Source organism: Plodia interpunctella, chromosome 21 (genome assembly GCF_027563975.2).
Source record: "Plodia interpunctella isolate USDA-ARS_2022_Savannah chromosome 21, ilPloInte3.2, whole genome shotgun sequence".
NCBI lineage: Eukaryota > Metazoa > Arthropoda > Insecta > Lepidoptera > Pyralidae > Plodia > Plodia interpunctella.
Window position 1 is genome coordinate 678,657 of NC_071314.1, and position 26,284 is coordinate 704,940.

The window sequence follows — 26,284 nt, forward strand, 5'->3', positions numbered from 1 at the left end:
CCGCTGACTTGTAACGTTCACCGACTTCGCTATCTTCACTGACTTCACTGACTTCACTACCTTCACTGACTTCACTACCTTCACTGACTTTACTACCTTCACTGACTTTACTACCTTCACTGACTTCACTACCTTCACTGACTTTACTACCTTCACTGACTTCACTACCTTCACTGACTTTACTACCTTCACTGACTTCACTACCTTCACTGACTTTACTACCTTCACTGACTTTACTACCTTCACTGACTTTACTACCTTCACTGACTTTACTACCTTCACTGACTTCACTACCTTCACTGACTTTACTACCTTCACTGACTTTACTACCTTCACTGACTTTACTACCTTCACTGACTTTACTACCTTCACTAGCTTCACTACCTTCACTGAATTTCTACCTTCACTGACTTTACTACCTTCACTGACTTCACTACCTTCACTGACTTCACTAACTTCAATGTCCTCACCGAGACTTTATTGTCTTCACTGGCTTAACTACCCTCAATGGTTTTACTAATTTTATCATTGGCCTTCTCTTTTTCCCTACCTTGACATGTTTAGATGGACATTTCATTGGACTCGACTGGACTTTGAAAAAAAAAATCAAATATAATTGGGACTCGCACACCAAGAGCTACGTAATATGAACTATTTTTACAAGCTTTTGTTTAATGTCACTGTGCCGTCTGTCTGTAATCAAATCTTAAAAGTCATATTGGGTTCGTAGGGTTGATAGTAGGCAGTAGAGCTAGTCACCTAGCTAAAATGCTGTCAAAATTTAAAATGTTGTCAAAATTTAAATTTAAATTTAAAATGCTGTCAAAATTTTATATTCCTTCATTTCATAAAACAGACTGGTCCTATTTTAGGGCGGATCCACACGCCACTAGTGATAACTTGACGCATTGTATTCCCAGGCACGGTGATCCCAAAGAACTGCGTGGAGCCTATAAAGGAAGCGCTGTCTGCAGACGCGGTGTCAGTCACGGAACTGAACCTGGACACGGACGGGCTCAAGTGAACCCACCGACCACTACACGTTAGCGCTAACCCCAATATATAGTTCCTCTGTCTCTTTCTTTACTCGCGGGGTGTGACGGAGAGATACCAAGAAGCTTAAAACCAAGACTACAGATAAGTACTCCATAAGGTTTTAAACTCCTTGGCCGATAGTCAATTATCGAACGGTGACGACTGAATTTTTTATTAGCCTTACGCCGCGCCCGATTTTGCCAATTTGAATTTATTTGTGGCCAGTACTATAATCGCGGACCAGCTTGAAAAATATTGGTGTATATTTTTTTTTTTAGGGCTGCGCAATGGCCGGATTTGAGACCTGTAAGGTTCTTTTAAGTCTTTAACGTGATCTATGTATGCACTAGTGCATAAGCTGATTTTAAGTGCTTTATTATTTTAACTTTATTTATCTGCGTTAGATATTTTAGTACATTTCTTTTTTGACTCATTTGGGGATTATACACTGCGTAGTGTTGGAATTTTTCTAAAAACACTTATTTAATTCAATGTTGTGCACAATAAATATATGCCAAATCATGTTTAGATTTTAAATTGTACGCAGTGTAGACTCCCGTTTAGGCTATTACACGACACAGAAAGGTGAAGGTGTGTTTTCATGGATGCGAAAAACTTCCGCACTCAATTAAATTACTTCTGGGCAAGTCATTTCTGTTAATTCGCATCTGTGAAAATGCACCTTCAACTTGGCACGAAATATTCGTAGTAGGGGGTTGTATACGAATTATCGAATTTTAATTTTTGTACAAACATGTTTTATTTAAATGTCTATTGCTGTATTATGCTGGTTGAATGCGAATGGACGTTCCAAGGCGCCATCTTTGATACTCGACCAATGACGATCGCTATTGCTAAGCAACGAAACAAAATGGCGGCTTGTCAATGACATTGACATTTGACTAGCATTAGTAGTCAAATTGTTTTATTAACTTTACCTGCAAATTCCAATTCAGCGAATGTAACATAATTTATAGTAAGTAATGGTAATATTGTATGTGTATTGACTTTAAAAAGTATATTTATAACTTGTGAAACACTTGATATTAGCGTGCAATACACGGCCACTGTATGCTCCCGTGGTACTGTATAAATGGCGCTGTTTTATTTTCAAAATTGCGTCTTTTTAATTATTCAAACATTATTTAATTAGACTTACACAATACAGAGATACATATAAAATCATCAGTCCTTATCATTTTTACTTTCAATCACTTAGACCACTGCTCATTGTACTTCCATTGCTTTTTTGATCAATTGGTAGAAACGGTCTGAATTCAGTACCTACTTCTATATATCCAGCGATATAACGGCATATTTTACACCATAATAATAACAAAACACGGTGAATGTCACTAAAGTTGATGAAGATTTTTACGTATGGTTCGCACTGTCTTTACGAGTAAGCAATACTCGTACATAATTTTTACGAAAGTAACACATAATAAATAACATGGACATTTGATGTCGCAGGCGCCGCCGCTATTCATAATGTAGATGTACTTCTCCCAAAAGTTCCTAAAAATCAGCCTTATACATAAAACATAACATACAATCCCACGGGAGTATGCAACGAAAAGCTATTTACACAGAATCCTGTGTCTTATTGTAATATTTTGTAGGACAGAGAAAAATGACAAATTATATTCCAATGTTTGAAATGAAATAGAGATCAGTTATGAAACATCTCATATTCTTGTCTGTATGTCTTTAGTTAGTATATAAAGACGAAAATAAATGTATATAATAAATTATTAATAGATTTTATTTTAACGATCCCTTTGGAGTTTCATCTTTGGGTTTAAAATGAAAAACAAAAATACTGAATGGTTACTTTACCTAGGTCCTCCTATAATGATTCTAATGATATGCTTACAAGCAATACGAGCAACATCTTTCAATGAAACGTTCTTATATCTGTAGTCTATTTGGGTATTTTTTCTTTTTGTTGATCTATGGCATAGAACATGGAATAGGGAGTATTACTGCACATTTATCCCGTCAGAGTACAGCACTGTATGTTAGGTACACAAAAGCTTTGCCGCCTTTTGCTATGTCGATTGAAACGTTTATTTTAGAGTACTTTATTAATCCTTTCATTATGTAAGCATTCGTTTGTAAATATATACAACAATGTAGCATATTCGGTTGCCGATATATTGGGAGAAATCGTTTTCCATAAGATAAAAAATCTTCGAAAACTATGGGACTGGCTCGAAAATTTTACGCCTCACGCTGTAAAATTTTCGAGCCAGTAAACGGTCGAAAAGAAGCTCGGAACACTTCACACGTGGAGACTTATTAAAATATAAACTTTATACAGGTAAGATCTTCAGTCAAAATCAAACATAACCTATAATAGTGTTATTATTTTCAGGATAATCCACTAAATCCTTCCTTTTTCCTTTAAACTCGCACCACGTAGAAGGTATTTTTGGTCGTAAATCCGCAACAATATTGAAAATTGGCGCTTTGTGCCTCCATTGTCAATGTTTGTGTACCTTGATTGTACCAGTAGCGCCATCTGCGCCTTATTAGTAGGTACTCCGTAGAAAGTACCTATACGAAGTACTTATTTAATTTCATGATCTATGGTCAATCTACGTTTTGTTTCATAGTTAATTCTTTTAGTTCTAGCACTGCTCTAGTGTAAATTTTGCACTACACGAACATTTTAAAACAAAACGAAGATTTGACATTGTTGAAATCAAGTCACTTGAAAATGTCAATGTCATTGGAAACAAAACAAATGTCATTTCATGTCACTTTTATTTGGGAAATTGGGGAGGAAATGGTCACTCCGGCTAATCCTCCGCGTATTTTAAATTAAAAACTGTGACACAAAACCCTCAATTGATCCGTAAATATGACTGAAAAAGAGTTAACCATGGAAGACCTCGAAGAAACAGTGAGTTTTCTTGCTTTTTAGAAACCATCCCTCATTTTATGGGTAGTTATTGGAGCTTGGAATATAGGTCACTGAGCCGCTTCTCTACCCTACATAGGTAAATAATAAATTATCTGGAGACAGACAAAAGTAATGCCCGGGGCACTCGGTTCGATTAAAAGCCATCTATTGTTGTAACAATGTTTCGGCGGTTATATTTATATCATCCATTGGGAAGTCATCAGACTTTTTGAATTTGATTGATGCATTTTTAGTCTACGCTTATCTTTAAGATATTGTATGTGTATATAAAACATTCAAACAAATGCAGTTAAATTGAACACTGATATAAAATCGAACAATTGCTTTAAATTTATAAGATATTTTCATGCCAAAAATTAAGTTCAATATTTGCATGCATATAATTAAGGAGGAAAACAAGGCTACCTTTTATTCCGGAAGAAAATACTATTCTCATAGCAATTGCACACAGGTGAAGTGGTAGATGACATAGTCAAAATTTCTTTATTTTGCTATAATTTTTATTATTATTTTGATTTAGGTATAACCATTAATTTACCAAACCATTGATATATATATATATATATATATATAATGATTAATTTTCGTTAATTAAAACAATATTTTTCCAAAACTAAAAAAGACTGCATTTTTCCTTTTTTTTCCTTTTCATCCCTGTGACATAAACCAGGTGAAGCGCACAGACGAGCAACTGGACCTGATGGAGTGGAAGATGGACAATGTGGAGAGGGAGCTAGTGGAGCCCCTCGACACGCAGGACCTCTGCGTCATGAACCTACTCAAATCTGTCTCTGAGGTAACACTATGTTTTTATTTATATCAACTTATAGATTTTTGATTAACAATTTAGAATTATATTATTATAATGTTATTTAGGTATAAATAATATTTTAGATTAGTATAATTATATTATGAATTGATGTTGAGTTGGATTCAAAATAATCAAAATCAAATAATTTATTCAGAAATTCAATTCACTTTTTCACGTCATATTCTAAATTAAATGATGTTTACCAAAGCTACAAACTACTAGCATTTCGGAACGACCACTGCTGAGAAGAAACGCCGAAAGAAACTCATTCAAACAGTGTTGGTCCCTATTATGCCAGAAGGGCTTACAATTTTTTTAATATAAATTTATGTATCCTTTTTTATCAGTAATATAACATGTAAGTACACAATAATACAATAAGTACATGGTCAAAAGGTGTGTATATATATATATATATGTATAATTAAAAATAATAAAAAATCGAGCAGCACCCGTTCACGAGTAAAAAATCATTATCTTTAATTATAAAACACTAGCTACCAAACGGGGCTTTGCTCTCATGGGAATTTCAAGATAAAAGGTATGCTATGTGTTATTCCAGGTTATATTCTACCCGTGTACCAAATTTCATAACATAACTTTGACATTTATTTATTTAGTGGGATTGGATAATCAAAAGTTTGTCATGTAAAACTAAGTTATGTTAGTAAACTTGTGTTTTTGATCAGACTTCCTTAAGTCTGTCTTTAAATAATACCTATAAATAAATTTATTTAATTCAAACACGGCACATTGGTTTAGTATAATGACTCAGTAAAGTATGTCCATATTAGCTTGCATGACGACCTTGGTGGCGCAGTGGTAAAGTGCTTTCCTCTGAACCGAGAGGTCCCGGGTTGGATCCCCGGTCGGGTCATGATGGAAAATGATCTTTTTCTGATTGCCCCGGGTCTTGAATGTTTATCTATATATGGTTATAAAAATATAGTATCGTTGAGTTAGTATCCCATAACACAAGTCTCGAACTTACTTTGGGGCTAGCTCAATCTGTGTGATTTGTCCTAATATATTTATATTTATATGATGTCATACAAACATTGCTTACTTATTATACAAACTATATATTCTCAGCATTGTGTGACCTATCCAGAGTAAATGTATGCGATATTCAATAAATTTTAAGATTTCCAATATTTAATATATGGTATACAACCTCAAATTTATTTATTACAAATTAAATAATACCAAACTTAAACTATAATACGATAGGGTAGATGACAAGGTCAGAAAATTGTAATATATATATATATATATATATATATATATATATATATGCTCTAGATAAAATTTATATATTATATAACATCTTTTATCAAAAAAGTCGTCACCATAAATGCTCACCATAAATGCTCTGGACGACTCCAAGAAAGCATTGTTATTATCACAGTATTTTTTTCACTGGTGTTTTTGATAAGGGCCGTCGAATTGTCACAACACTAAAAATTAATCATCTACCCTATTGTAAAAATGTTGTTATCAAACATTTTGTAATTACATTAAGATATTTACTTACCGCTTTCTGATGTCAATCAAAATATAATAAAATATGTATTGTGTATGTATTAACCCTGCAGATTGGACATGTAAAAAGAGAACTGTTTATTTTTCAGCCCCTTGCATAGTTGTTGAAACTCGGGACAGGTCAGAATTACACTAGTGTACCGTGTCATGTTGCTCAGCGCTTCTTATGTTTCATGCTGATATTTACGTAGTCGTAAAAGTCATGTCAGATGCCTTTATGCGACTTAAGTAATCTGACACCAGTGTTAGTAATTACACACTCGAAAAGTGAAAGAAGAATGCTGATATTTAAAATGTTGACAACCCTGTTGGATCTCGGCAACGTACAAAGTGATAACCCTTATAGATAAAAATAAAGTTATAACATTGATCATATATATAGTTTGAGGATACATAATTAGTATTTATAATAAAGAATTTACAAATGAAATATATTTTTTTAGTTCTCAAAATAATATTTAAGTGGCGATGCTAATGAGAAATTGATTTCTTTTTGTTGTGTTGTAATTATAACCTAACTAGTATTGATATAAAAAAAAATATCGCGACCCATTGAGAGACAGCATGGAAGATAAGAAGCGGTGGTCACGCTTGTCGATATTGTTAGCTGCCGGCTCTGACGGTACGAGTTTGGGCAGAGACAAACCCCCCACGACGGGCGCTTCTGCAGGCTTCAGCGACTGCTTCCAGGAGTCGCTGGCGGCGGGGCTCACGAAACGCTGGCTAGTCGGAAATATTACAATATTAAAAAAAAAAAGAAAAAATATACTTTTAAATTTTGATTAGAAATTTCGCTTATTTAATTTGGTTTTAGAACGTATTTAAAAAAAATAAGACGGACTCACACGTTTGCTGTTTACATGCTTACAAGGGGTTTTAGTTAATTTGGTTTCGTCTTATATTGTCGGTAATGCAATGACATGATGAAGCATTACATTACCCACAACTTATAGATTTTCCACTTTAAAAAGTCAAGAGTGATAGCTGTTATGCTGCATTTTCTATATTAATTAATACTTTTGCGTGGTCATTTGTTAAAATTTAGCACTGTCCCGTCCCGATAACTAAGTAAACAGTAATGACATAAAGCACGCAGATAGAATTCAGACGTTATTACTTAGTGTTATCCACTTGCTAACTTCGACTTTATAGTAAGTACAATATGGTTGGTATTTCTGTATTCGTAATGGTCGTTATGTCTTTTTGACTTCACCGAATTATGCCCGTTCTCATTGGATAATTTTCAGTGTGTGAGTTTAGTGACAGCGGTTCTCATATGAACTATACGATGCGATGGCCATGTGTTTATTATTCCTTGGCTTTCCCTGTCTGCATCAGATGCTCAGACTCCTGTGAGTCCGTCTGTATGTTCTCTCGATATTTTTTTAAACGGCTAGCCAGTGGTTCACAGTGCCCTCACTGTTTAGTTTCAATCCTCATATTTATCTACGTATCTATGTACTATCGACGCTTACTTTCAAATTTTGATTAGTTTTTTATATCTCTCGGTATTGTGCGGCCTTCATCACACAAGATACTTCCAAATATGGCGGCGCCATATTCATTATTGTTTAGTTTACATTTACATTGTGTTCAGACAACCAATGGCGCATGTTTCAGAATGGATATAAAGCTGTAGTAATAAAAATACCTTTTTTTATTCTGTACAAAAAAGTTTCATAAAAAATCTTATGATTTTTTTATTAATGAAAAAAATGTGGTATTTTGCTACATATCATCCCAAAAAATTCGGCGACATTGGTTGGGCATTCAGTATTTCCGATTGCAATCAGTAGGTAATCGTATGTAGAAGAGAAGAAATTTCAACATAGACTAGATAGACCGATGCCTTTCTCTAAAGGTGTCCTTCCACTAGGTGCGGTCGGACTACCAGCAGCTCCGGCGCGAGCTGGTGGAGGTGCAGGCGCTGCAGCGCGAGCTGTCGTCGCGGCTGCGCGCGCAGCTGCGGCTCGTGCACGGCAAGTTCGCGCGCCTGCGCCAGCGCCTCGCCGCCGCGCCCCCCCCCACCTCCTCCAATCCGCGCTGAGCCGACGAAGAGCCTCTCGTGTCCGCCATGGAGCGACCTAGCTTCTGATAGGTTGTCTTTATAATATTTTATCTCGTTTTTATAATACTTTGTTATTATATATTTCAATTATTATTTTGTGTCTTAAAGCGACATTTAATTTATATAAAAACTAAATTAGGTTTAGTTTTGAGTTCTATGAGAATATGTCGAAAAAACGAAAACGCGTCATGCAAGAATCTCTTTCGTCCGAGATGTCCTGGTTTCTTTCCCAAATGTTAAGCACTGGAGCCCAAGGTCCAATAATGTAAACACGATTAATATTATATGATTCTATTAATCAGTTTTTATATACATGACTGAAATTGGTTTATTTTTCTTAGTTTTCACAAAAAACTATTTTCTATAGTTTTCCAATACTCAAAAGCAATAATTAAAGAAATTTAAAAGTTGTCAAAATAAAAATATTTGCTTATTTGCTACACTAAACTATCAAATGTTATTGCACAATTCTCCAAAAACTGTAATTATCTAAAATCCCGCGAGAAACCTTGAGAAACCTTGACATTCAATGTTGACATTCAACATATTCTCTTGAAATGAGAAAATTTGCTTCTTACTCTCCTTTTTACATAATTCTGAAAAATTATCACAACTTCTGAATACTGTAATACTTTAATTAGTCCGCGTCACGGACGCAAACTTACAATACAGTGGTAATACAGTCGCTGACCACAACGTAGCCGAACTTTTTCGTGGGGGCGAAACCTAATGAAAATATTTCCCAGACGGGAAAATAAAACAAAGACTATCGAATATGTGGAAGCCTGTATTGGAGAGTAGGAATTCAAAACTCACATTTTTATATATTTGTTATTTGTATAATTCGTATTTTTCATTTTTATACAGGTGTTACTAAATATACATACGATAATTAGTCTTTAGTCGCGTTTACCTCCTTGGCACCTTTTTAGAAGTGTTGGTATTGACTTGACACTGCGCATTGGATCTACCCGAGGGACTGTATCCTACCACTTCGTATGTATATAGGGATTCTGTACCACCATGTGTATTGTTTTATATTTATTACTTTCGAAAAAAAATACGTTTTATAGTTTACCACTTTAGTGATTATTTAAAGTTGATTATCAAGTTTTATTGAAGTTGGTTTAGTCAAAATTAAGAACAAATCGATAACTTATCGAAGGACACGACGAGGCAGCTCAATGATGCCCTTATCCAACGCTGCAAAGGGATGATTGTCCCAGGGCGAGGTATCCCTACGAGCACTAGGTATATACGGAGAATGAAACCTTTGGTCAAATGTTACTATTATTAGTTGGAGAATATTAGACCAAAATTTTGTGCCAAATTAAATTTTGCATTATTTGATTTTATTATCTTTTTATTAAAAGACAATTCCACACAGTTTTATATTGTTTATGGAATAAATTAATATGAATTAGGTCCATTCTATTTAACCTTAAAAAGATTAGCATCATTTCGCAGTGACCCAAAGGTCACACATCATTCTGCTGTGTAGCCATTAGTCCCAATAATAGTTCTTATTGCATGAAAATAAGAACTACAATTGAACTACCATTGACACTTCAATAAGGGTGTGTACTTACAAATCTTACCGCTGCGTTGGATATAGGGCTTTACATGTAACGTATAGCTCAAATAGTGCCCCAATAGTGATTAAATCATTATAGTTAGGGCGAACATGTGCCAACCTTAGACATAAATTATATTGAAAGTGTTGAATCGTGCGGGATTACATGCAAAGTGTGAATTAAAATTTAAAAATCTTTATTCTATTCAGCACAATTTTACAGAATATCTTCGAAATTAAGCTACTTATAAGATAATTTGAAAATTGTGAGGGAATGGTGTGGAATGGGTTCGTAAATAATAAATCTTAATTATTTAACCCGTTATTTAAAACGCAAACAGTTTATAATATAACACAGTTATGATTATCCTAACTGCGTTAGTTAAATTGTGAACTGACGGTGAATATTTTGCTGAATATCACACGGTGAATATCACACGATGGAAGTCATCTCGAATAGAATGAGCGAATGTGAACGATCGAATGCCTGTGAAGTTTGTATGGTTGTTTGTAGTTTATTTATTGTGTCGCGAGGTGAAATTTCTATGATTTATCGTAAAATTAATATTCGTTGTATATCTATGTCTTAAAAACAAAATTAATGCACACAAAATCTCAATTTATTTTTTGTTCTTTGTTTTAAAAAATGTATAAAATGATTTTTTTTATTAGATAGGTCATAGAAAATCAGATACGGATGTAAGTTTTGCGTGTAATGAAATTTACAAAATCAAATTAAGCTAGTCATACAATTACAAGAGGGTGAATATTTTACTATTAGTAGAACAAATCCTGGTCGTGGCTTGTATGTGTTTTAAATTACAAATTGTAATTAATGTATTAATGTTGAGTGCTATGGAGAAAATACGGCGCCACTGTTTTAAGGACATACAATTAGAAATCAAATTTATTATATTTAGTGGTATTTATCACATTACATTCTTAAAAGTCAATTTATGCACACAATTCCTCTGAATGACAAATGTGATATTTGTCATGATGGTGATACCAAATGAGAAATTCAATTTAGAATACCGTACGAAAATTTTCTACATACTTGCCTGAAATTTTACAAATTTTACATCAAGTGTGTTGAAAAATTTCGTGTGACGCGTACGGTTACGCCCCATCTACATTTGTCCGCTTGTAGATTGATCTAAGTGTTATTTCAATGTGCAAAAAATGAATTATTAAATTGTAAGTCGGTGCTAGACGCGAGTTGTCCGAATGCATGAAATGTAAGGGAACACTCCTGACAACTTGGATATCACACGAAATATCGGATTGTTAGATTGTAGTGTGCATTTTTTAAAAACGCAACGAATGGAATATCCTCATGCTGAGTGTACATGCTCGCCAATTTCGTCTGATCTCAAGGTACAGCCAATAGCACATCAAACTACTTAAATTCGCTCCTACTACTATGGCATTAAGGTCCATGGGTAACTTGACATGCGCTTGGCTATCCACTGCTGAGTTTTAATGTGAGCAATTTTTTCACTAAAAAGCAATGATCACCGTAAGGTTTGGCAAGCATGTAAACTAGGTTTTAGGTAGTTCATTTGATTTTAAGTCGCGCGTATTTTGAACAAAGTAATTATCGAATGTTCGAATGTCAATTCCATAGAAGATTGTTAATTGATTCGATTAGTAAAAAATTTAAAAATGCATTTGCGCTCGTAATTATTGTTTGAAGAAAAAAATTTAAAGCACCCTTAATCCCTTTAAAATAATTGTTTCTAACATGTAACGGCCTAGACTCTAGGCAGGTTATTATTTCATGCAATTATAAATATCTAGTACCTACAAAAAATATATATATAATTTTTGGTACCCTAGGAGTACTAGGGTTCAAAAAATGTTTTGATCTACTTACCTATTTAAAATTGCATGAAATATCTATATCTAATGTGCATCAATATTGTTTGCGTGTTATTGAACGAATTTATGTGTAATTGTGATGTGATGAATGTATGTTAACGACTAGGCTGCGTAATGCCCGCTACGGTCGTTGACGTAGATGCATATAATTTTGTTTGTTCAGTTGCAAAATTTCAATAACACTTAACAGTTTAGCGACTCATAGAACAGTAAAAATGTTAAAACTTGCATAAAATGGAATGATTATAATTGATTCGCTAATTTATAATAATAATAAATCCCAAAGCGTAGCCAACAAATATAAAATTTTAAAAATAGTAGAATGTACCTCAAATGCATTTATTTCAGTCGATACGTAAATTAGTATAGATAATTATTGCATGTTGCATACTATTATTTTCACAGGACTTCTTTGCCGTCGTGTTAATAAGACTTGTACCAAGATCTTCAAGACACTAGATCTTAGATGAAATATTATATTTCTTTCACGCAATTAATTTTTGTATGTATATTATTGTATTATATGACCAGAGATCGGAAATTGTAGTGTATATTTACCTAAACTTCGACTAATATATTTTTTATACCATGATTTAAAAATCGTGAATTATTATTGGATTTTATTGAAATAATATATAATTAGGTGCAAATTATTGATTTGAAGAATATTATTCCATTTTTAGATTTCCGTACTAAATCAGTCAGATTAAAATTGTATATTTTTAATTACGTAAAATAAAACTATAAAATATAACTGTTTAAGTAAATATCAGGTGTACCTATATGAATAGGTCAAATAATTGAAGCAGGTGTGTTAAAATTGACCAAATAAATATTTCATATTTTACAGGTGGTATTACCATTCTATGTTAGGTATTGCTACGTCGAAGTTTATGTAAATATGGCACTAGAATATCCGATCTCTGGTTATGGCCAAACACGAAGTGCGGTGGTTGGGCCTGGGTGTATCGTGCTATCTTCGGCTAGATCTAGGTTTTAGGCTTTATCTATCACTTTTCCATGGTTACCAAAAGTTCTTGGTACATTTCTCGCCTTTTAGCTTTTTGCTGTTTAGAAAAATTAGTGTAAGTGAAATACATGTCTGAAACTATGTGTAAGTAGTCAGCAGCGGGTAAACCCGTGTAATGTAAGATTGTTTAGTATTCGTTTGCTTCGAGATTATGATCGCAACTTGTCATTTCGTGGGCAAAATTGTGACCACCGTTTTAGGAACTGTGCAATACTTTTCAAATACCTCAAAAATAAAAGAAGAAATTTCAAAAATATTTATTATTTATATGTATGTGCATTGTACCTGTAAACTGAAGAGTTGAGTATGTATTATTAATGAGGTTTTTTTTTAACAATATAATATTTTTGCGGAAACACGAAATGAACAAGTTTTGGCTATTATAACGGGATTTTTGGATAGGATCGTCCTATTAGTGACTGATTTTATTAATTTTATAGACTAGATATATATAATAAATTAAATAATATAGAAAAAATAGTATAATTCACGATTACTATGAAATAAAACGAAAATGATTGGGCATTCATATGAATTAATTAAGTGTATGTTAGAAAAATATTTTCCAATTCGCCGCATCTATATACACATTTCTTATGAATTACACCGATTCTACGTGTCACAAACTTTGATATCAATGTGAGATATATTGTAATAATCCAGTTAATCAGCACGTCCAGTACAGCACTGTTTGATGTATTTACGGCACAATTATAATAAGCATTTTCTGAATCAATTTCACATAATGTGTAATGTTTAGGGTAGTATATAAGTTTTGGTGATTTTAATTACAAATTTTACGGCTTTTGAGTTTAAGCACGATGTGACTTGGATCAGAAAATTGTTGGCCAAGCAGCGTAGTGGCTTATATACTTATTCGCGGACGCTCGACAAGAGAAAAAAGTTTAGTTATTGTAACTGCTAGCAGTCAAGTTAACATCTGCTAGCTATACTTGACTATACAGCCAACAGACTTAACAGAATCCCACACATTTACGTCGAGAAATCGTATATTGCCGTTAAAAATATATTTAGTGTTAGTGCGAAAGTTAGCGCTTAATATTGTAAAAAGATCCTAAAGAACGTTTGGTCTATTTTCTGATCCGAATCACATAAATATTCCGCCGGTCAGTTAAATGATAAGAAACGTGAGAAACATCGACAAAGAAACTAATAATACGTATAAATTATTTTAATTTTATATTAATTTGTCTTGTTTAAAATTATTTCTGAAACATTTATTTTCGAGTCATTTAACTTTTGAAGAATTAAAAACCTTCATCTCGTTCTCGAATAATTTATATTTCCGAAAGAGAAAAAGTAATTGTTTTTATACATACTTATGTATAACCAGGCCGGCGGGAGTCTATGTCCAAAACACGACAATATAGCACTATTCCTATATTCTCTGTAGCATTTCTAGATATTTTGTACTGTGTACACTATTGTAGATGGGTTGTATCTATTATTTTCAGAGTATATTTTCTACTATAATTTACAATGTAGCAACTGGGATACTTTGTATTAGCCCTGTTGTTTTGTAATTTGTTTTCGAATAAATCGTATTTTATGGTTTAAGGTGGTATCATTTTTCTGTGACAAGCGAAAGAGATGGCGAGACGATATTGAGTTTCCTGCGGAGGCAACAGGCCGCCGTCGACAGAGATTTCTGTAAAACTGAACCTTTGTAGCAGGGGGACACATACATTGGCTTCTTTTCAGGAATTAACGCTCTTAAGGGAAATAAAAGACGTTATGAAATATTATGAATATATTCCTTTATTGATTTGTACTTAAACAATACAACGCGTGGAAGGCGACGGAGACTCGTTGTTATCGGTAAGAGTTAATTGGTTAACGATTAGGCAAAGCTCTTTGTAATAAAACTATGGATTATATATGCTCTGTTAGAAACAATGCGAGACAATTACAATCGTAAACATGTGAATAAAAATATCACGTTTGTATATGTTACGGCTAAACTGTTATATATTTCTCACTTCATTGCAAGGTTTCTCACGGCGCATTACTGGCAGATTATAAAATATGCCTGGTTCTTGGTATATGTTAATAAACCAAAGGTGTAGCAGGCGCGCGAAGAGCTTTGCCTGTGTAATTAATAACTTAACAAATAAACTTATTGAAGAATAAATTCAAAAAATATATAACTAAAACTCTAGTACAGTACTACCACTTTAATAAGTTACACCGATGTACTTGCGCAGAAATCAATTTTTTGCACGGCGCGAAAATATCTGCGCCATTTGGACGCGCGAACAAAACCTTTCGCTATTGGCTAATGCCTGCGTACGCTCCATGTCTGGAGTTCGCTGGAGCGCCACTCCCCGACGCGATCGTACAATTATTATGAGCGAGATAGCACGACTCCTGTTGTTTTTGGATTTAAAATCTTATGAAGTAGCAATAAGTTCGTTATTTCACTAATGTTCTCATTCGGCCAGAGTCGGCGGTCGGTTATACTGTTCTGCGCCGTCGAACATTGCCGAGATTACTTATAAACGTGGTATTACTGTACGATTGTTACACGATCATTATAAACGAAACGTATCACAGATAAGGTAAACTGAGCACGGACTACACTCGAAATAAAAAAATGAGATTACAAGATCAGATACTTAAATAGAAATTCGAGAAACCAATGCACGATTGAAATTATATATTTTTTTAAAAACAACATTTATGTAACATTTTGGTAACATTTGTTAAATAATCTATGAATAAAACTACAAGTTTTATTCATTGATGTTTTATTATGACGAAAGTATGCATAATTTCAGAAATATAGCTCGCATATTATAAAAGTATATAAAAAAACATTTTTTTCAATCGCGCATTGCCACACCGTACTTCAAGTATACAATTTGGAACCACACACAGTTTGGAACACCGATTCAATATAAAACCTAATTTTCATTAGGAAACTTGTGGCGCGAAAATGGTTTCGGGACTGCAATGCACGCGCTGACATCACGATGAAACTTGACGTCTACACGTGAACTTTTGGCGATATTAACAGGAAACTTAATTTCGTGCCACTACTGTCGTAATGAAATGTAGGCTTGTATCTCATGATGCGGCCTATCGCTCAACCTACTCAACAAAATCATAAAAGTATCATGGCACCCTGTCGAGAGAAACAAATCAGACTTCAACTTACAGCTTAAGTTAATAAATTAATAGAGTTATTTGCCGAGAATCCCTTAACGCTATAAAAATAAGTGTAAACATAAAATATTATAAAAAAATCCGAGGCAGTAGTAGCAGATTAATTAAAACTTAATTGTTTTTTCGTATACGCTTTTTCGCAAAAGTTACCGCATTCGTACAGTCCATTTTTTCAAACATAATAATTGTCTGATTAGTTATGAAGATTATCACTAGATGGCTCTGTCGTCAAATTAAAAGTCGATATGGTTTCGTTTTCGCACCAGCCTATAGTGATTTCATACAAATGTTACTTTTAGTTCCTTTTACTCAAGTTAAAATGTGTTTTGTTTCATTTTACAATGCTTGACAACTCGAGACAAGCCATATTTTAACTGAAATTGGTTTTTACGTTTGTTATCGTAACGTACGGTTGTTAACGTTTGGTTAACTTTTTTACGAATAATATGTTATGAGATGCGAAAATCCAAAAATATTAAGATATTCGTGTCAACATTCTCATACATTTTTAAGGCACAGTCAATCTGCTTCTATTGCCGAATGGTATCGATATATAAATAACACATTTTCGAATTTCACGTATGCTCAGTGGGCTACAGATTAAAAACTTTAATACAGCTGTTACAAAACGCGTCGTATGTATGTTAATTTTACCCCGTATAAGGTAATGATTCTATTACTACACAATTTGAATCTATCAAGGCATATTTATTTGCCAATGTATGATGTTGTAATTGAATATGAACGTTTAATGCGTTTTTAGGCAGTTAGGCAGGACTAAAGTAATATGTAGCCGACTGTACATAACATTTGTATATAAATGGCACTTTTATATTATGTATATTACATATGGAAAGATAAAAAAATTCAAGCAAAATACTTAAATAAACTCACTTTTTAAAGTGAATTAGCTCACTTACAAAGAGCATAAAATAGTCTTAATTATTGCATATATAACGTCAAATTTCCTAATTTAAATTTAAATAAATATATATAACTACAAAATTCTAAACATTGAACGTAACGAGTGTATACTGTAATGTCGGAATTTTCACTTGGACTAGTCCATAAATAGCATCATATTATTAATGCGAAAGTATCTGTAATGGACTAATTTTGAAGAAATTTGAAATATATATATATTTAAAAAGAGGACAAACAGGACACCGCGGGCAATAGCTAATATATTATATCGTGTCCAAGTGAAGTCCCCGGCCGCTAATAAATTGACAAGCCGCGCAGTCTTGTTTCAAGGCACCGCACTATACTAATCGCTATACAACAATACTGTACGCTCCCATAAAGGGCGTTATTACTTTTTCACAAAGAATCTCTTCCCGTAATCTGAGATATAAACGCTATTTGCCAAAAAATTACTTCTAATTTATTGGAATAGATTATATTATATATTATAATGTTATAAGGAATGAATTTCATACTATACATAGATATTATAATAATTTTAATTACTCGAAAAGGAAGAGTATAAATTTTAACAATTTAGAGCGCCAAATAGAAAATTTTAAATATTAGCAATTTTTTAAATTACTATTCAATATTATTTTGATGAAAAGTATTTTATTCTTTGCCAATGTTTTTTTTGATTCGTGTAAATGGCTTCCGAATACACGTGAGTAGGTACATACGTTTAATATATAATATAGAGCCTATATAAGTACAAGTATAAATTCAACAAATGTATATTAACCAACCCCTGGGTGCGCGAACAAATATGACAAATGAAATGTTAAATAGTAATATGGAATGGATTACTTAAATGGAAGAAAAGATAGATGTAAACATATATCCGCTTTTTGCTATGGTCTAACCATAGAGTGAAATGATCTATGGTCGTGGTGTGTGTAAAATTCGCGCTGCGCGAGGTTGAATTTCAATGTGGCAAGTACATAATGTAATATGATACATAACAATAGTCTTATCCAACTATTCTCCAAAAAAATATCCACTTAAACAATGATACCGTATCAAAACGGGATGAGAAACATTAGGAATGTATACGTTTATTCGTGGAATGCAAATATTGGGACTGCTTTCTTAATGTTGGGAATGAAACACAGTGGCGCCCCCTACTGAGAAACCTTTCTAGAGGGAGCCACCACAGACAATTTAACAATTTTGGTATCTTGGTAATTGGAATGTGTGACTGAAAACAAAAGACAAACAGAATCTTGTCAAAAGTGGGGCGTGAATTTAAAAGCTTAAGACAAGACCTATATCGCTCTCTCAGTGGGCGAAACTTCGACCGGCCGCGGTCTCGGGCGACCGTTGATCCTCAAATTGGCCAAACTCACATAATTACTCCTCGAGATCCCCGCCTCCCTCCTCCTCTCCCCCTCTTTCTCCTTCTCCAAAACCGTGCTCAAAGGGTTGCTCTTAATTTTCTCTGGTGTTTTTATTCTATTCCGTCCGATATCGACGAATTTCGGTTCTGGATTTTTCTCCTTTGTCCTTCGATCGCGGCAGCTGAACCTGCCGTCTGCGAACTCTGGTCTCTCGGGCACGTGTCGCCGGAATATTGGAGTCATGGGCTTCCCGAGACTGGCAAGTTTTAGATCACTTTTCAACACGTCTTGTCTAGTCGAGTCCAGTGGTCTAACTTTGTAAGTCCGTCCGAGATTGCCCGGAGACGTGGGCCGGTGAATGAAGAATTTGCTTTTAGACTTCTCTTCTTTGTTCTCGCTAGTTTCAGGCTTGCTTCTCACCACTTCTGCTGCGTTCGGCTTGAATAACCGACTGAGTTTCGGCGACAGCAATTTTTTTGTGAAAAAATTAGTTTTTTCCGCAGGTTTTTGTACTTCGACTACGGGAATGTTTTTAATCCCTTGCGCGATCAGCGGACTTTTCTTCAGATGGTCTATATTGTATCTCCTGTCATCTGTTTCGGGTATCTTCCTCTCGTTTTCTGGGTAGCCAAATGTGACATTACTGACATCATAACTCGACTTTTTAGCTGTCAGATTCTCTTTGACCATGTCCGCTATTTTGTTTCTCGTATCGTCAAAAAAGTTATCATTAAAATTGTCGGTATTCCTCTTGAGGTTTAAGTCTGTGACTTCGGTAACTTCGTCGTCAGAGGAATCAGAATCGTAAGTCAGGTCGCAATGATCTGGGATGCTGTCGTGTCTGCAGATGGGCGGGGGGGGGAGGTGCTTGGTCTGACACTCGAGGCCTTCCACCGATTGGTTGCGGAGGAAGGCGGGTAGTTGTGGCTTGTCCGTGACGTCTGTGTCGGGGGGGAAGTGGAGGTGGGAGGCGGGGGAGCTGCGCTTGAGGGGGGGAGGGTCCAGCCACAGGCTGATGTCGTCCACCTGCAGATAATTAAGTTTATGAAAGGTATAGATCGACAGCTTATATTTTAAGTAGTTTTAACTGACTTCATAAACAAGGAGAATGTTCAAAATTCGTCACAAATTTTGTTTTGGTATTTGGTGACGTGTGAATGTGAAAATATAGAAACAAAAGCAATTTTAAAGATTGTAGTTTCTAAAAAATATATAAAAGATGAATAAATTCTAATATCATTTAGATGTTTCAGTACGTTCATAGATAAAATAAGACCACAACCGCCTCTTTAAGAAAAGGCAAATTAATGATAGTTTTAGAATTCATTTTTTTATCTTTAAACGAAATAGGTTCGAAATACACTGTATTAACATCTCATCTATAAAATAAAACTTAAAACTAAGTAAATAAAAAAAGAATCATAATAAAAATTCATACTAAAACCAAATGAAATGAATGACAAAGTATCACCTCACCTCGGTAATGTCAATGCTGTTGCCGTGCGCCCTGAGTATGTACGCGGCGTGCGCGTGCGCGTGCGCGTGCAGCGCGTGCTGCGAGCGCGTGCGGCGCCGCGCGCGCACGGTGACGACGCGCGCGACGTGCGACGCGGACACGCACTTGCCGAGCGCGCGCGGACGCTGCGACCCCAGCATCGTCACCGTCGACCGCGACTGCAGTACACTATCACGTCTTTATCGGGCATTAGGGCTTGATTAACTCTCTCATCTCCGAATATGTCCGGTTGCGTTCGAGGCTGTGACGCAACGAACTCAAAACTGATTACGAACGATAGAGTCTTCCATTAAAGTCAAATTCAAAAATCGAGAGCACTTTTCACGTTAAATTAGATGTTGCCCGGGGCTTTTTTATTAATTTTGTAAGCCTTAAATAAGCCTATAGCAATTTTGGATAATGTTCCTTTGGCGAAAGAATTTTTGAAATCGCTTCGGGAGTTTCCGAAATTACCCGACTCAAACATACAAAGTCACAAACTCACAAACGCTTATCTCTGTTACATGCAATATTAATAATCACAAATCTTAAAAACCATATACAAATTAGCCTATACCGACATTTAAAATGTATGTATAGTATCAGTTTGGCTTTCAGGACGACCATTGCTGAGAAATGCTGGAAGAATACATCAATTATTTGATATATTTCCAATAGTATATATAAGAATACATGGTCAAAAATTATACAAAAATATGCTATGATTCTCATAAATCTATGTGGAACTTGAATAAAAGATACATGACAATCGCACCTGTTCACGAGTTGACGCATGCGTCAGCCATTGCTAAGCTCAACCGTGGAGGAAACCTCAGATCAGATTACAACTGATTACGAAACACAGTTTCTATAGCGGCCTAAGAGATAGCCGTACCTTGAGCACCCCATCACACAAGACGGCGTAGTCGGGGTCAGGGGTGGATTCACCGCGTGGCGGGGCGGCGGCGGCCCCGGGCAGTGCGCCGCCCAGCAGCCCCGGCCCGCCGCCCGACAGCCACTGCACCAGGCTCTCCAGCCAGATCTCCATCACTTCGAAGGTTGGCCTGGGACGGACATTATTTTTTAGGGTTCCGGTTCAAACGTTAAAATAAATAATCCCAACTAATATTATAAATGCGATTGTAAGTTTGTTTGTTACCTTTTCACGCTTTATCTACTGAACGTATTGTAATAAAATTTGGTACACGGGTAGAAAATAACCTGGAATTACACATAGGGTGCTATTCACGGGAGCGAAGCGCCGGGGCGCAGCTAGTAATAAATAAATAAAATAGTCATTTATTCCAGTAATCTTAGTTACAAGATAAGCTAGCACTTCCAGTGAGTAATCTAATGTTAAGGTAAATGAACCTTAAAGAACCCTTTTAGGGTCACTTCGTTGTCCGTCTGTCTATCTTTTCATTTGTCAAGACCTTATTTCTCAAACTCATAGAGATTTTCGACCCAGCATCATGAAATTCGAAGTAAGAACCTATAATACAGTTAAAGAGCTAAAAAATCTATATGATACGATATATAGCATTGTCCGAATCGGTGACCGTTGATGAGCTACGGTGACACGCACACAGACACACTTAGCGGTCAAACATACAATTACATATTAACATAGCTTAAGTGTTCTAACGTACTATACTGTACTTTGTCGACCGGTGGCGCAGTGGTAGAGTGATTGCCTCTGAACTGAGAGGTCCCGGGTTCGATCCCCGGTCGCGTCATGATGAAAAATCTTTTTCTGATTGGCCCGGGTCTTGGATGTTTATCTATATATGTGTTTGTTATAAAATATAGTATCGTTGAGTTAGTATCCCATAACACAAGCCGCGAACTTAATTTGGGGCTAGCTCAATCTGTGTGATTTGTCCTAATATATTTATTTATTTATTTAAATTTGTGAGTCTTGGTTACATGAATAAATAATTTTTCATTCATTCATTCATATAACACCCGTCATGTTGCGTCGGGGTTTTAAAAATAACGCAGCAAACCTCGCATCGGGCTCCAGGTCGCACGCGAGGAACGCGACCCTGTAGAAGGGCGGCGGGCACGCGTGCGGGCGACAGAAGGCGTCGAGGAAGGCGGCCTCGTTGAGCCCGAAGTCCGGCCGCCGCGGCAGCTCGTCCGGGTCGGCCGACACCCGCCCTATGATCTCGCACAGGATGATACCGAACGAGAACACGTCCACCTTCTCGTCGTACACGTTCCCGTTCATCATCTCCGGCGCCATCCAGTACGGGTTGCCCACAACCTGATCATTACATTTGTTTCGTTGAACTGCCGACAAACTTGACGACCTCGGTGGCGCAGTGGTAAAGTGCTTGCCCCTGAACCGAGAGGTCCCGGGTTCGATCCCCGGTCGGGTCATGATGGAAAATGATCTTTTTCTGATTGGCCCGGGCCTTGGATGTTTATCTATATATGTATATGTTATAAAATATAGCATCGTTGTGTTAGTATCTCATAACACAAGTCTCGAACTCACTATGGGGCTAGCTCAATCTGTGTGATTTGTCCTAATATATTTATAACCTAACTATCGAACCGTTGGTCTGATTTTGATGAAATTTAAAAGGTATGTAGGAATTTTTAAGTTTGTGGGGCATAAAAATAGGTTAAGTTGTTTTTAAAATATTCTCAATTTTGTCAAAATATATGTTCGCGAGATCTAAGTTCGTGGCGAATAACAACTGGTTATATATATATATGTTGTATACAGACCGTGTACCGCTTGCGGCGCAGCGCGTCGCGCGCGTGCGCGCTGCTGGCCGTGCGCTGCACGACGCGCGCCAGCCCGAAGTCCGCCACGATCACCGTCTGGTCCTAACCACGCAAAAGCTATCCTTTACCTATAGCTTACTTAACACAGTGATGTCATAATTATTTGTTGTAGACAATCAGTAATCAATTTTCTGATGCAAGGTGACATATTATATTCCATTTAAATGGATTTGTTATACATGTCACACGTGCTTTTTAACTTACTTTTGAAAATAATAATAATAATATGAAAAAATTCTGGAATCGAGCGGGAATTGAACCCGCGCCCCTGTCTATCCGGGACAGCGCTCTTGACCACTGAGCTATCGAGACCGTGCCAGTTCGGCTGAATTAATTCATCTCTTTCCTCTCACGCCGTCGTACAGTATTTTCATTAGAGAGAGTAGTAGTTACTCTTAACTAATAATATTATATCTCATTCATCGATAGCTCGACCTTTTTTATATAACGTGTACTCGCCGTCGAGTTATACCGAGTTGTCAAGTTATACCTTTTAGCGGAAAGAAGAGATTTGCCTACCGATGAAAGGGATGGCAATACATGTACTTTGGATCAAGAAGTAATTGAAAGTACTGGCAGTCTTACCTCTACTTCATGTTACCAACAAATTTATAAAACAAAGTCCTCTACCACAAAACTACGCACGGATTTTCATGCGGTTGTCACCAATGGATACAGTGATTCCTGAGGAAGATTTAGGAGTATAATTTATTAGGTTTTTACCCGAGCGAATCCTGGTCCTATAGTCATTATATAACAAAATTGCAATGTTATGGTGATAAAATATTTAACAAGATTCCAAAACGCATCCGCGAATTTCCATTTTAATTATCAATTGGCAGGTAAATATGGCAGGTAATCGTTGTCAGAGTTTCGTTCAATCAGTTCACTCGTTCGCTCACCTCCCTGACGAGACAGTTGTGAGAGTTGAGGTCCCTGTGGATGACGTTCATGCGGTGCAGATAGCCCACGCCCGCCGCCACATCGCGCGCCAGCCGCGCGCGGGCGACCCAGCTCAGCGCCCGCGCGCGGTCCTACACCAACACGTCACGCGGGTTTACAATACATTTCAAACAGTAGGTACCTACTAGAGAAATTTACGGTTTTTGTTGTGACCTTGACTTTATGTATTGTTAGCTAAAAAGAAATTACTAAATAATAGTGGTTTTTCCAAGCTCTGGATATATTTATGCTTAATTAAAAATTCAAATTATTTATTAAGAAATTAGAGCTTCACAGGCACTTTTTCTCGTCAAATTTTATATTATATTATAATTTCTCACAAGCTACAAACTACTGGCACTTCGGAACGACCACTGCTGAGAAGAAATGCCGAAAGAAACTCATTTGAACAGTGTTAGTCCCTATCATGCCAGATCGGCTTACCATTATTGTTTGTTACATATTTCTTTTCTAATAACATAACAAAATACATTTACATTACATTGTTAACACATTTAAATTACATATTGACGACCTCGGTGGCGCAGTGGTAAAGTGCTTGCCTCTGAACCGAGAGGTCCCGGGTTCGATCTCCGGTCGGGTTATGAGGAAAAAGAATCTTTTTCAGATTGGCCCGGGTCTTGGATGTTTATACAGGGTTACTGGTATCTAACGCATAACCTTCCAAAGGCGCATAAGGTACATAGAGAATAACATCTTTTGTTCTACGACTTTTGTCTAAACCACTTTTGTCTAAAAAAAAAACTTTTTTTGTTAGTTTTAATGTCGTTTCTATGAAACGTTAACTCTATGTTCGATTCCGCTAACGCTACTGTACTGTCTCGTGTTGCTTGGCTATTACATAGAGTTAACATGTGTAGAATCGCAAATTAGATTGTATTTTTTTATATGAAAAAAAAAAACTACGAATCACGAAAAGTCGTAGAATAAAAGTTGCTTGTTTTGATGTCTTTAGGAGGTTTTGCGTTTGATACCAGTAATCCTGTATATGTATATGTTATAAAATATAGTATCGTTGAGTTAGTATCCCATAACACAAGTCTCGAACTTACTTTGGGGCTAGCTCGATCTGTGTGATCTGTCCTAATATATTTATTTATATAGACAAGTTTTATATACCTGCAACAGCTGGTGCAAGGTGCCCCCAGCCACGTACTCCGTGACGAGATGCAGCCTCTTGTCTTTGTACAGCACGCCGATGAAGCGCAGCACGTTGGGGTGCTGCAGCGACCGCAGCACCGCCACCTGGGTGACACGACACCAGCTTTTTTCTCAATTTTCTATTTATAAGTTTTATACAGGGTGTTTTATGTAGGTGTGTATCAATCAAAACCAAATTATTTGGTATTGATTGATTGATTCAGAAATTAGGCATTCACATGAACATTTTTACGTCGTATTCTAAATTGAATTATATTTACCAAAGCTACAAACTACTAGCATTTCGGAACGACCACTGCTGAGAAGAAATGCCGAAAGAAACTCATTCAAACAGTGTTGGTCCCTATCATGACAGAAGGGCTTAATATTTTTACCTCCTGGCGACTTTGGGACACGTAGCGTAGGCAGCTTATAAGTACCTCTTTGGGTATTCCCAAAGAGGCTCAACGTCACACAGGTGGACGGTTGTAAAATCACAGTCGAATCTTCAAGGTTATTTTTTACCCCGAGCTTCGTCGCAGTCCCGGATGCAACCGGGGATATGCAGAGACGAGAGAGAGAGGGAGGGGGAGAGAGAGAGAAAGGGAAGGGGAAAGAGAGAGAGAGGGAGGGGGAGAAAGAGAGAGAGAGATTAACACCTCTTTGAGGAAGTTCCTCTGCGCGTCCTCGTCCACTCTGTACAGCTGTTTGAGCACCATCACTTCGTTGGTGTCGCGGTGCGTCACTTTGTACACCTCGCCGAAGAATCCGGAGCCGAGCAGTTCACCCTGACGTGGAAAATTGTATAATTTTTAATCAACTTGGGGCAAAAATACATACTTTATATTAAAGAAGCAATAAAATATTAAGTATTGATCAATGGCGCAGTAGGAGGAAAGGTAAGAATGTTAATGAGGAAGAATGTTAAATATAGGCACTTATTAGATAAAGATATGAAAGGAATCATTAAAGAAATGCGCAATATAACGAAGGTAGGCATGTAATATTATGAACACTATTAACACATACGTATATGAACTTATAATACAAAACATTTAAATAAATTAGAACATGTTCTGATATCGTATAAAAATTTACCTCGGATTGAGCCAAAGGGTTTTGGCTCTGATAAAATGCTTTTGTAGGGAACCTACATATTTATTATAATTTATTTATATAATTATCTATTAATATAATTTATAGTATGTATTAATATTATCTATTTACTAATTCTATCTTAATTATATTTATATTCACACATATTTATTACATTACTAAAATATTCAACGCGCAAACCCGCGCGGCAAACTCATGCGTCATTAAACGCATCATACATCTATAGCTACAGCTAGTAGACACGCGCTGCGCCGGAGTCGACCGACCAGCCGAGCGAGATCCCACCAGTCGTGATTTGCCTATGCACCGCGGAGCTCACGCCGCTCGCTATCGCGCCGCACCTAATGTCTTATGCCACCGCTCGTAATTCAAATATTGCTTGAGCTTGTGACTTGTATGTCTTTCACCTTTCTTCT

General features: G+C 36.1%; 3 protein-coding genes across 6 annotated transcripts in view; 2 read left to right on the forward strand and 1 right to left on the reverse strand.

Moving 5' to 3' along the window:
• sno (strawberry notch) overlaps positions 1-2,789 on the forward strand; it is a 36,707-nt gene extending 33,918 nt beyond the window's left edge. Inside the window, exon 28 of the mRNA XM_053760932.1 lies at positions 921-2,789. Coding sequence (XP_053616907.1) covers positions 921-1,024 — 104 coding nt within the window. The 3' untranslated portion in view covers positions 1,025-2,789. The remainder of the gene's footprint in view (positions 1-920) is intronic.
• Positions 2,790-3,795: 1,006 nt separating this feature from the next.
• On the forward strand, positions 3,796-14,447 carry LOC128679001 (uncharacterized protein). The gene is made up of 3 exons (XM_053760931.1): positions 3,796-3,943; positions 4,635-4,760; positions 8,194-14,447. The coding sequence occupies exons 1-3, from the start codon at positions 3,902-3,904 to the stop codon at positions 8,362-8,364; spliced, it is 339 nt and encodes a 112-aa protein (XP_053616906.1). The 5' UTR covers positions 3,796-3,901; the 3' UTR covers positions 8,365-14,447.
• Positions 14,448-14,625: 178 nt separating this feature from the next.
• Positions 14,626-26,284, reverse strand: part of LIMK1 (LIM domain kinase 1) — a 28,712-nt gene continuing 17,053 nt past the window's right edge. For 3 of the 4 annotated variants that reach the window (XM_053760897.1, XM_053760896.1, XM_053760895.1), the window contains 8 exons: positions 25,412-25,540; positions 24,732-24,857; positions 23,552-23,683; positions 22,590-22,691; positions 21,860-22,119; positions 20,749-20,917; positions 19,835-20,032; positions 14,626-19,384 (listed from right to left, as the gene is read on the reverse strand). In XM_053760897.1, coding sequence (XP_053616872.1) covers positions 18,287-19,384; positions 19,835-20,032; positions 20,749-20,917; positions 21,860-22,119; positions 22,590-22,691; positions 23,552-23,683; positions 24,732-24,857; positions 25,412-25,540 — 2,214 coding nt within the window. In that variant the 3' untranslated portion in view covers positions 14,626-18,286. The remainder of the gene's footprint in view (positions 19,385-19,834; positions 20,033-20,748; positions 20,918-21,859; positions 22,120-22,589; positions 22,692-23,551; positions 23,684-24,731; positions 24,858-25,411; positions 25,541-26,284) is intronic. The other variant, XM_053760898.1, reaches the window with a different exon arrangement.

Coding starts and splice junctions, on each gene's coding strand:
- LOC128679001 (XM_053760931.1), top strand. CDS start 3,902: ATGACTGAAAAAGAGTTAACCATGGAAGACCTCGAAGAAACA. Junction 3,944..4,634: donor TGGAAGACCTCGAAGAAACA/GTGAGTTTTCTT, acceptor GACATAAACCAG/GTGAAGCGCACAGACGAGCA. Junction 4,761..8,193: donor TACTCAAATCTGTCTCTGAG/GTAACACTATGT, acceptor TCCTTCCACTAG/GTGCGGTCGGACTACCAGCA.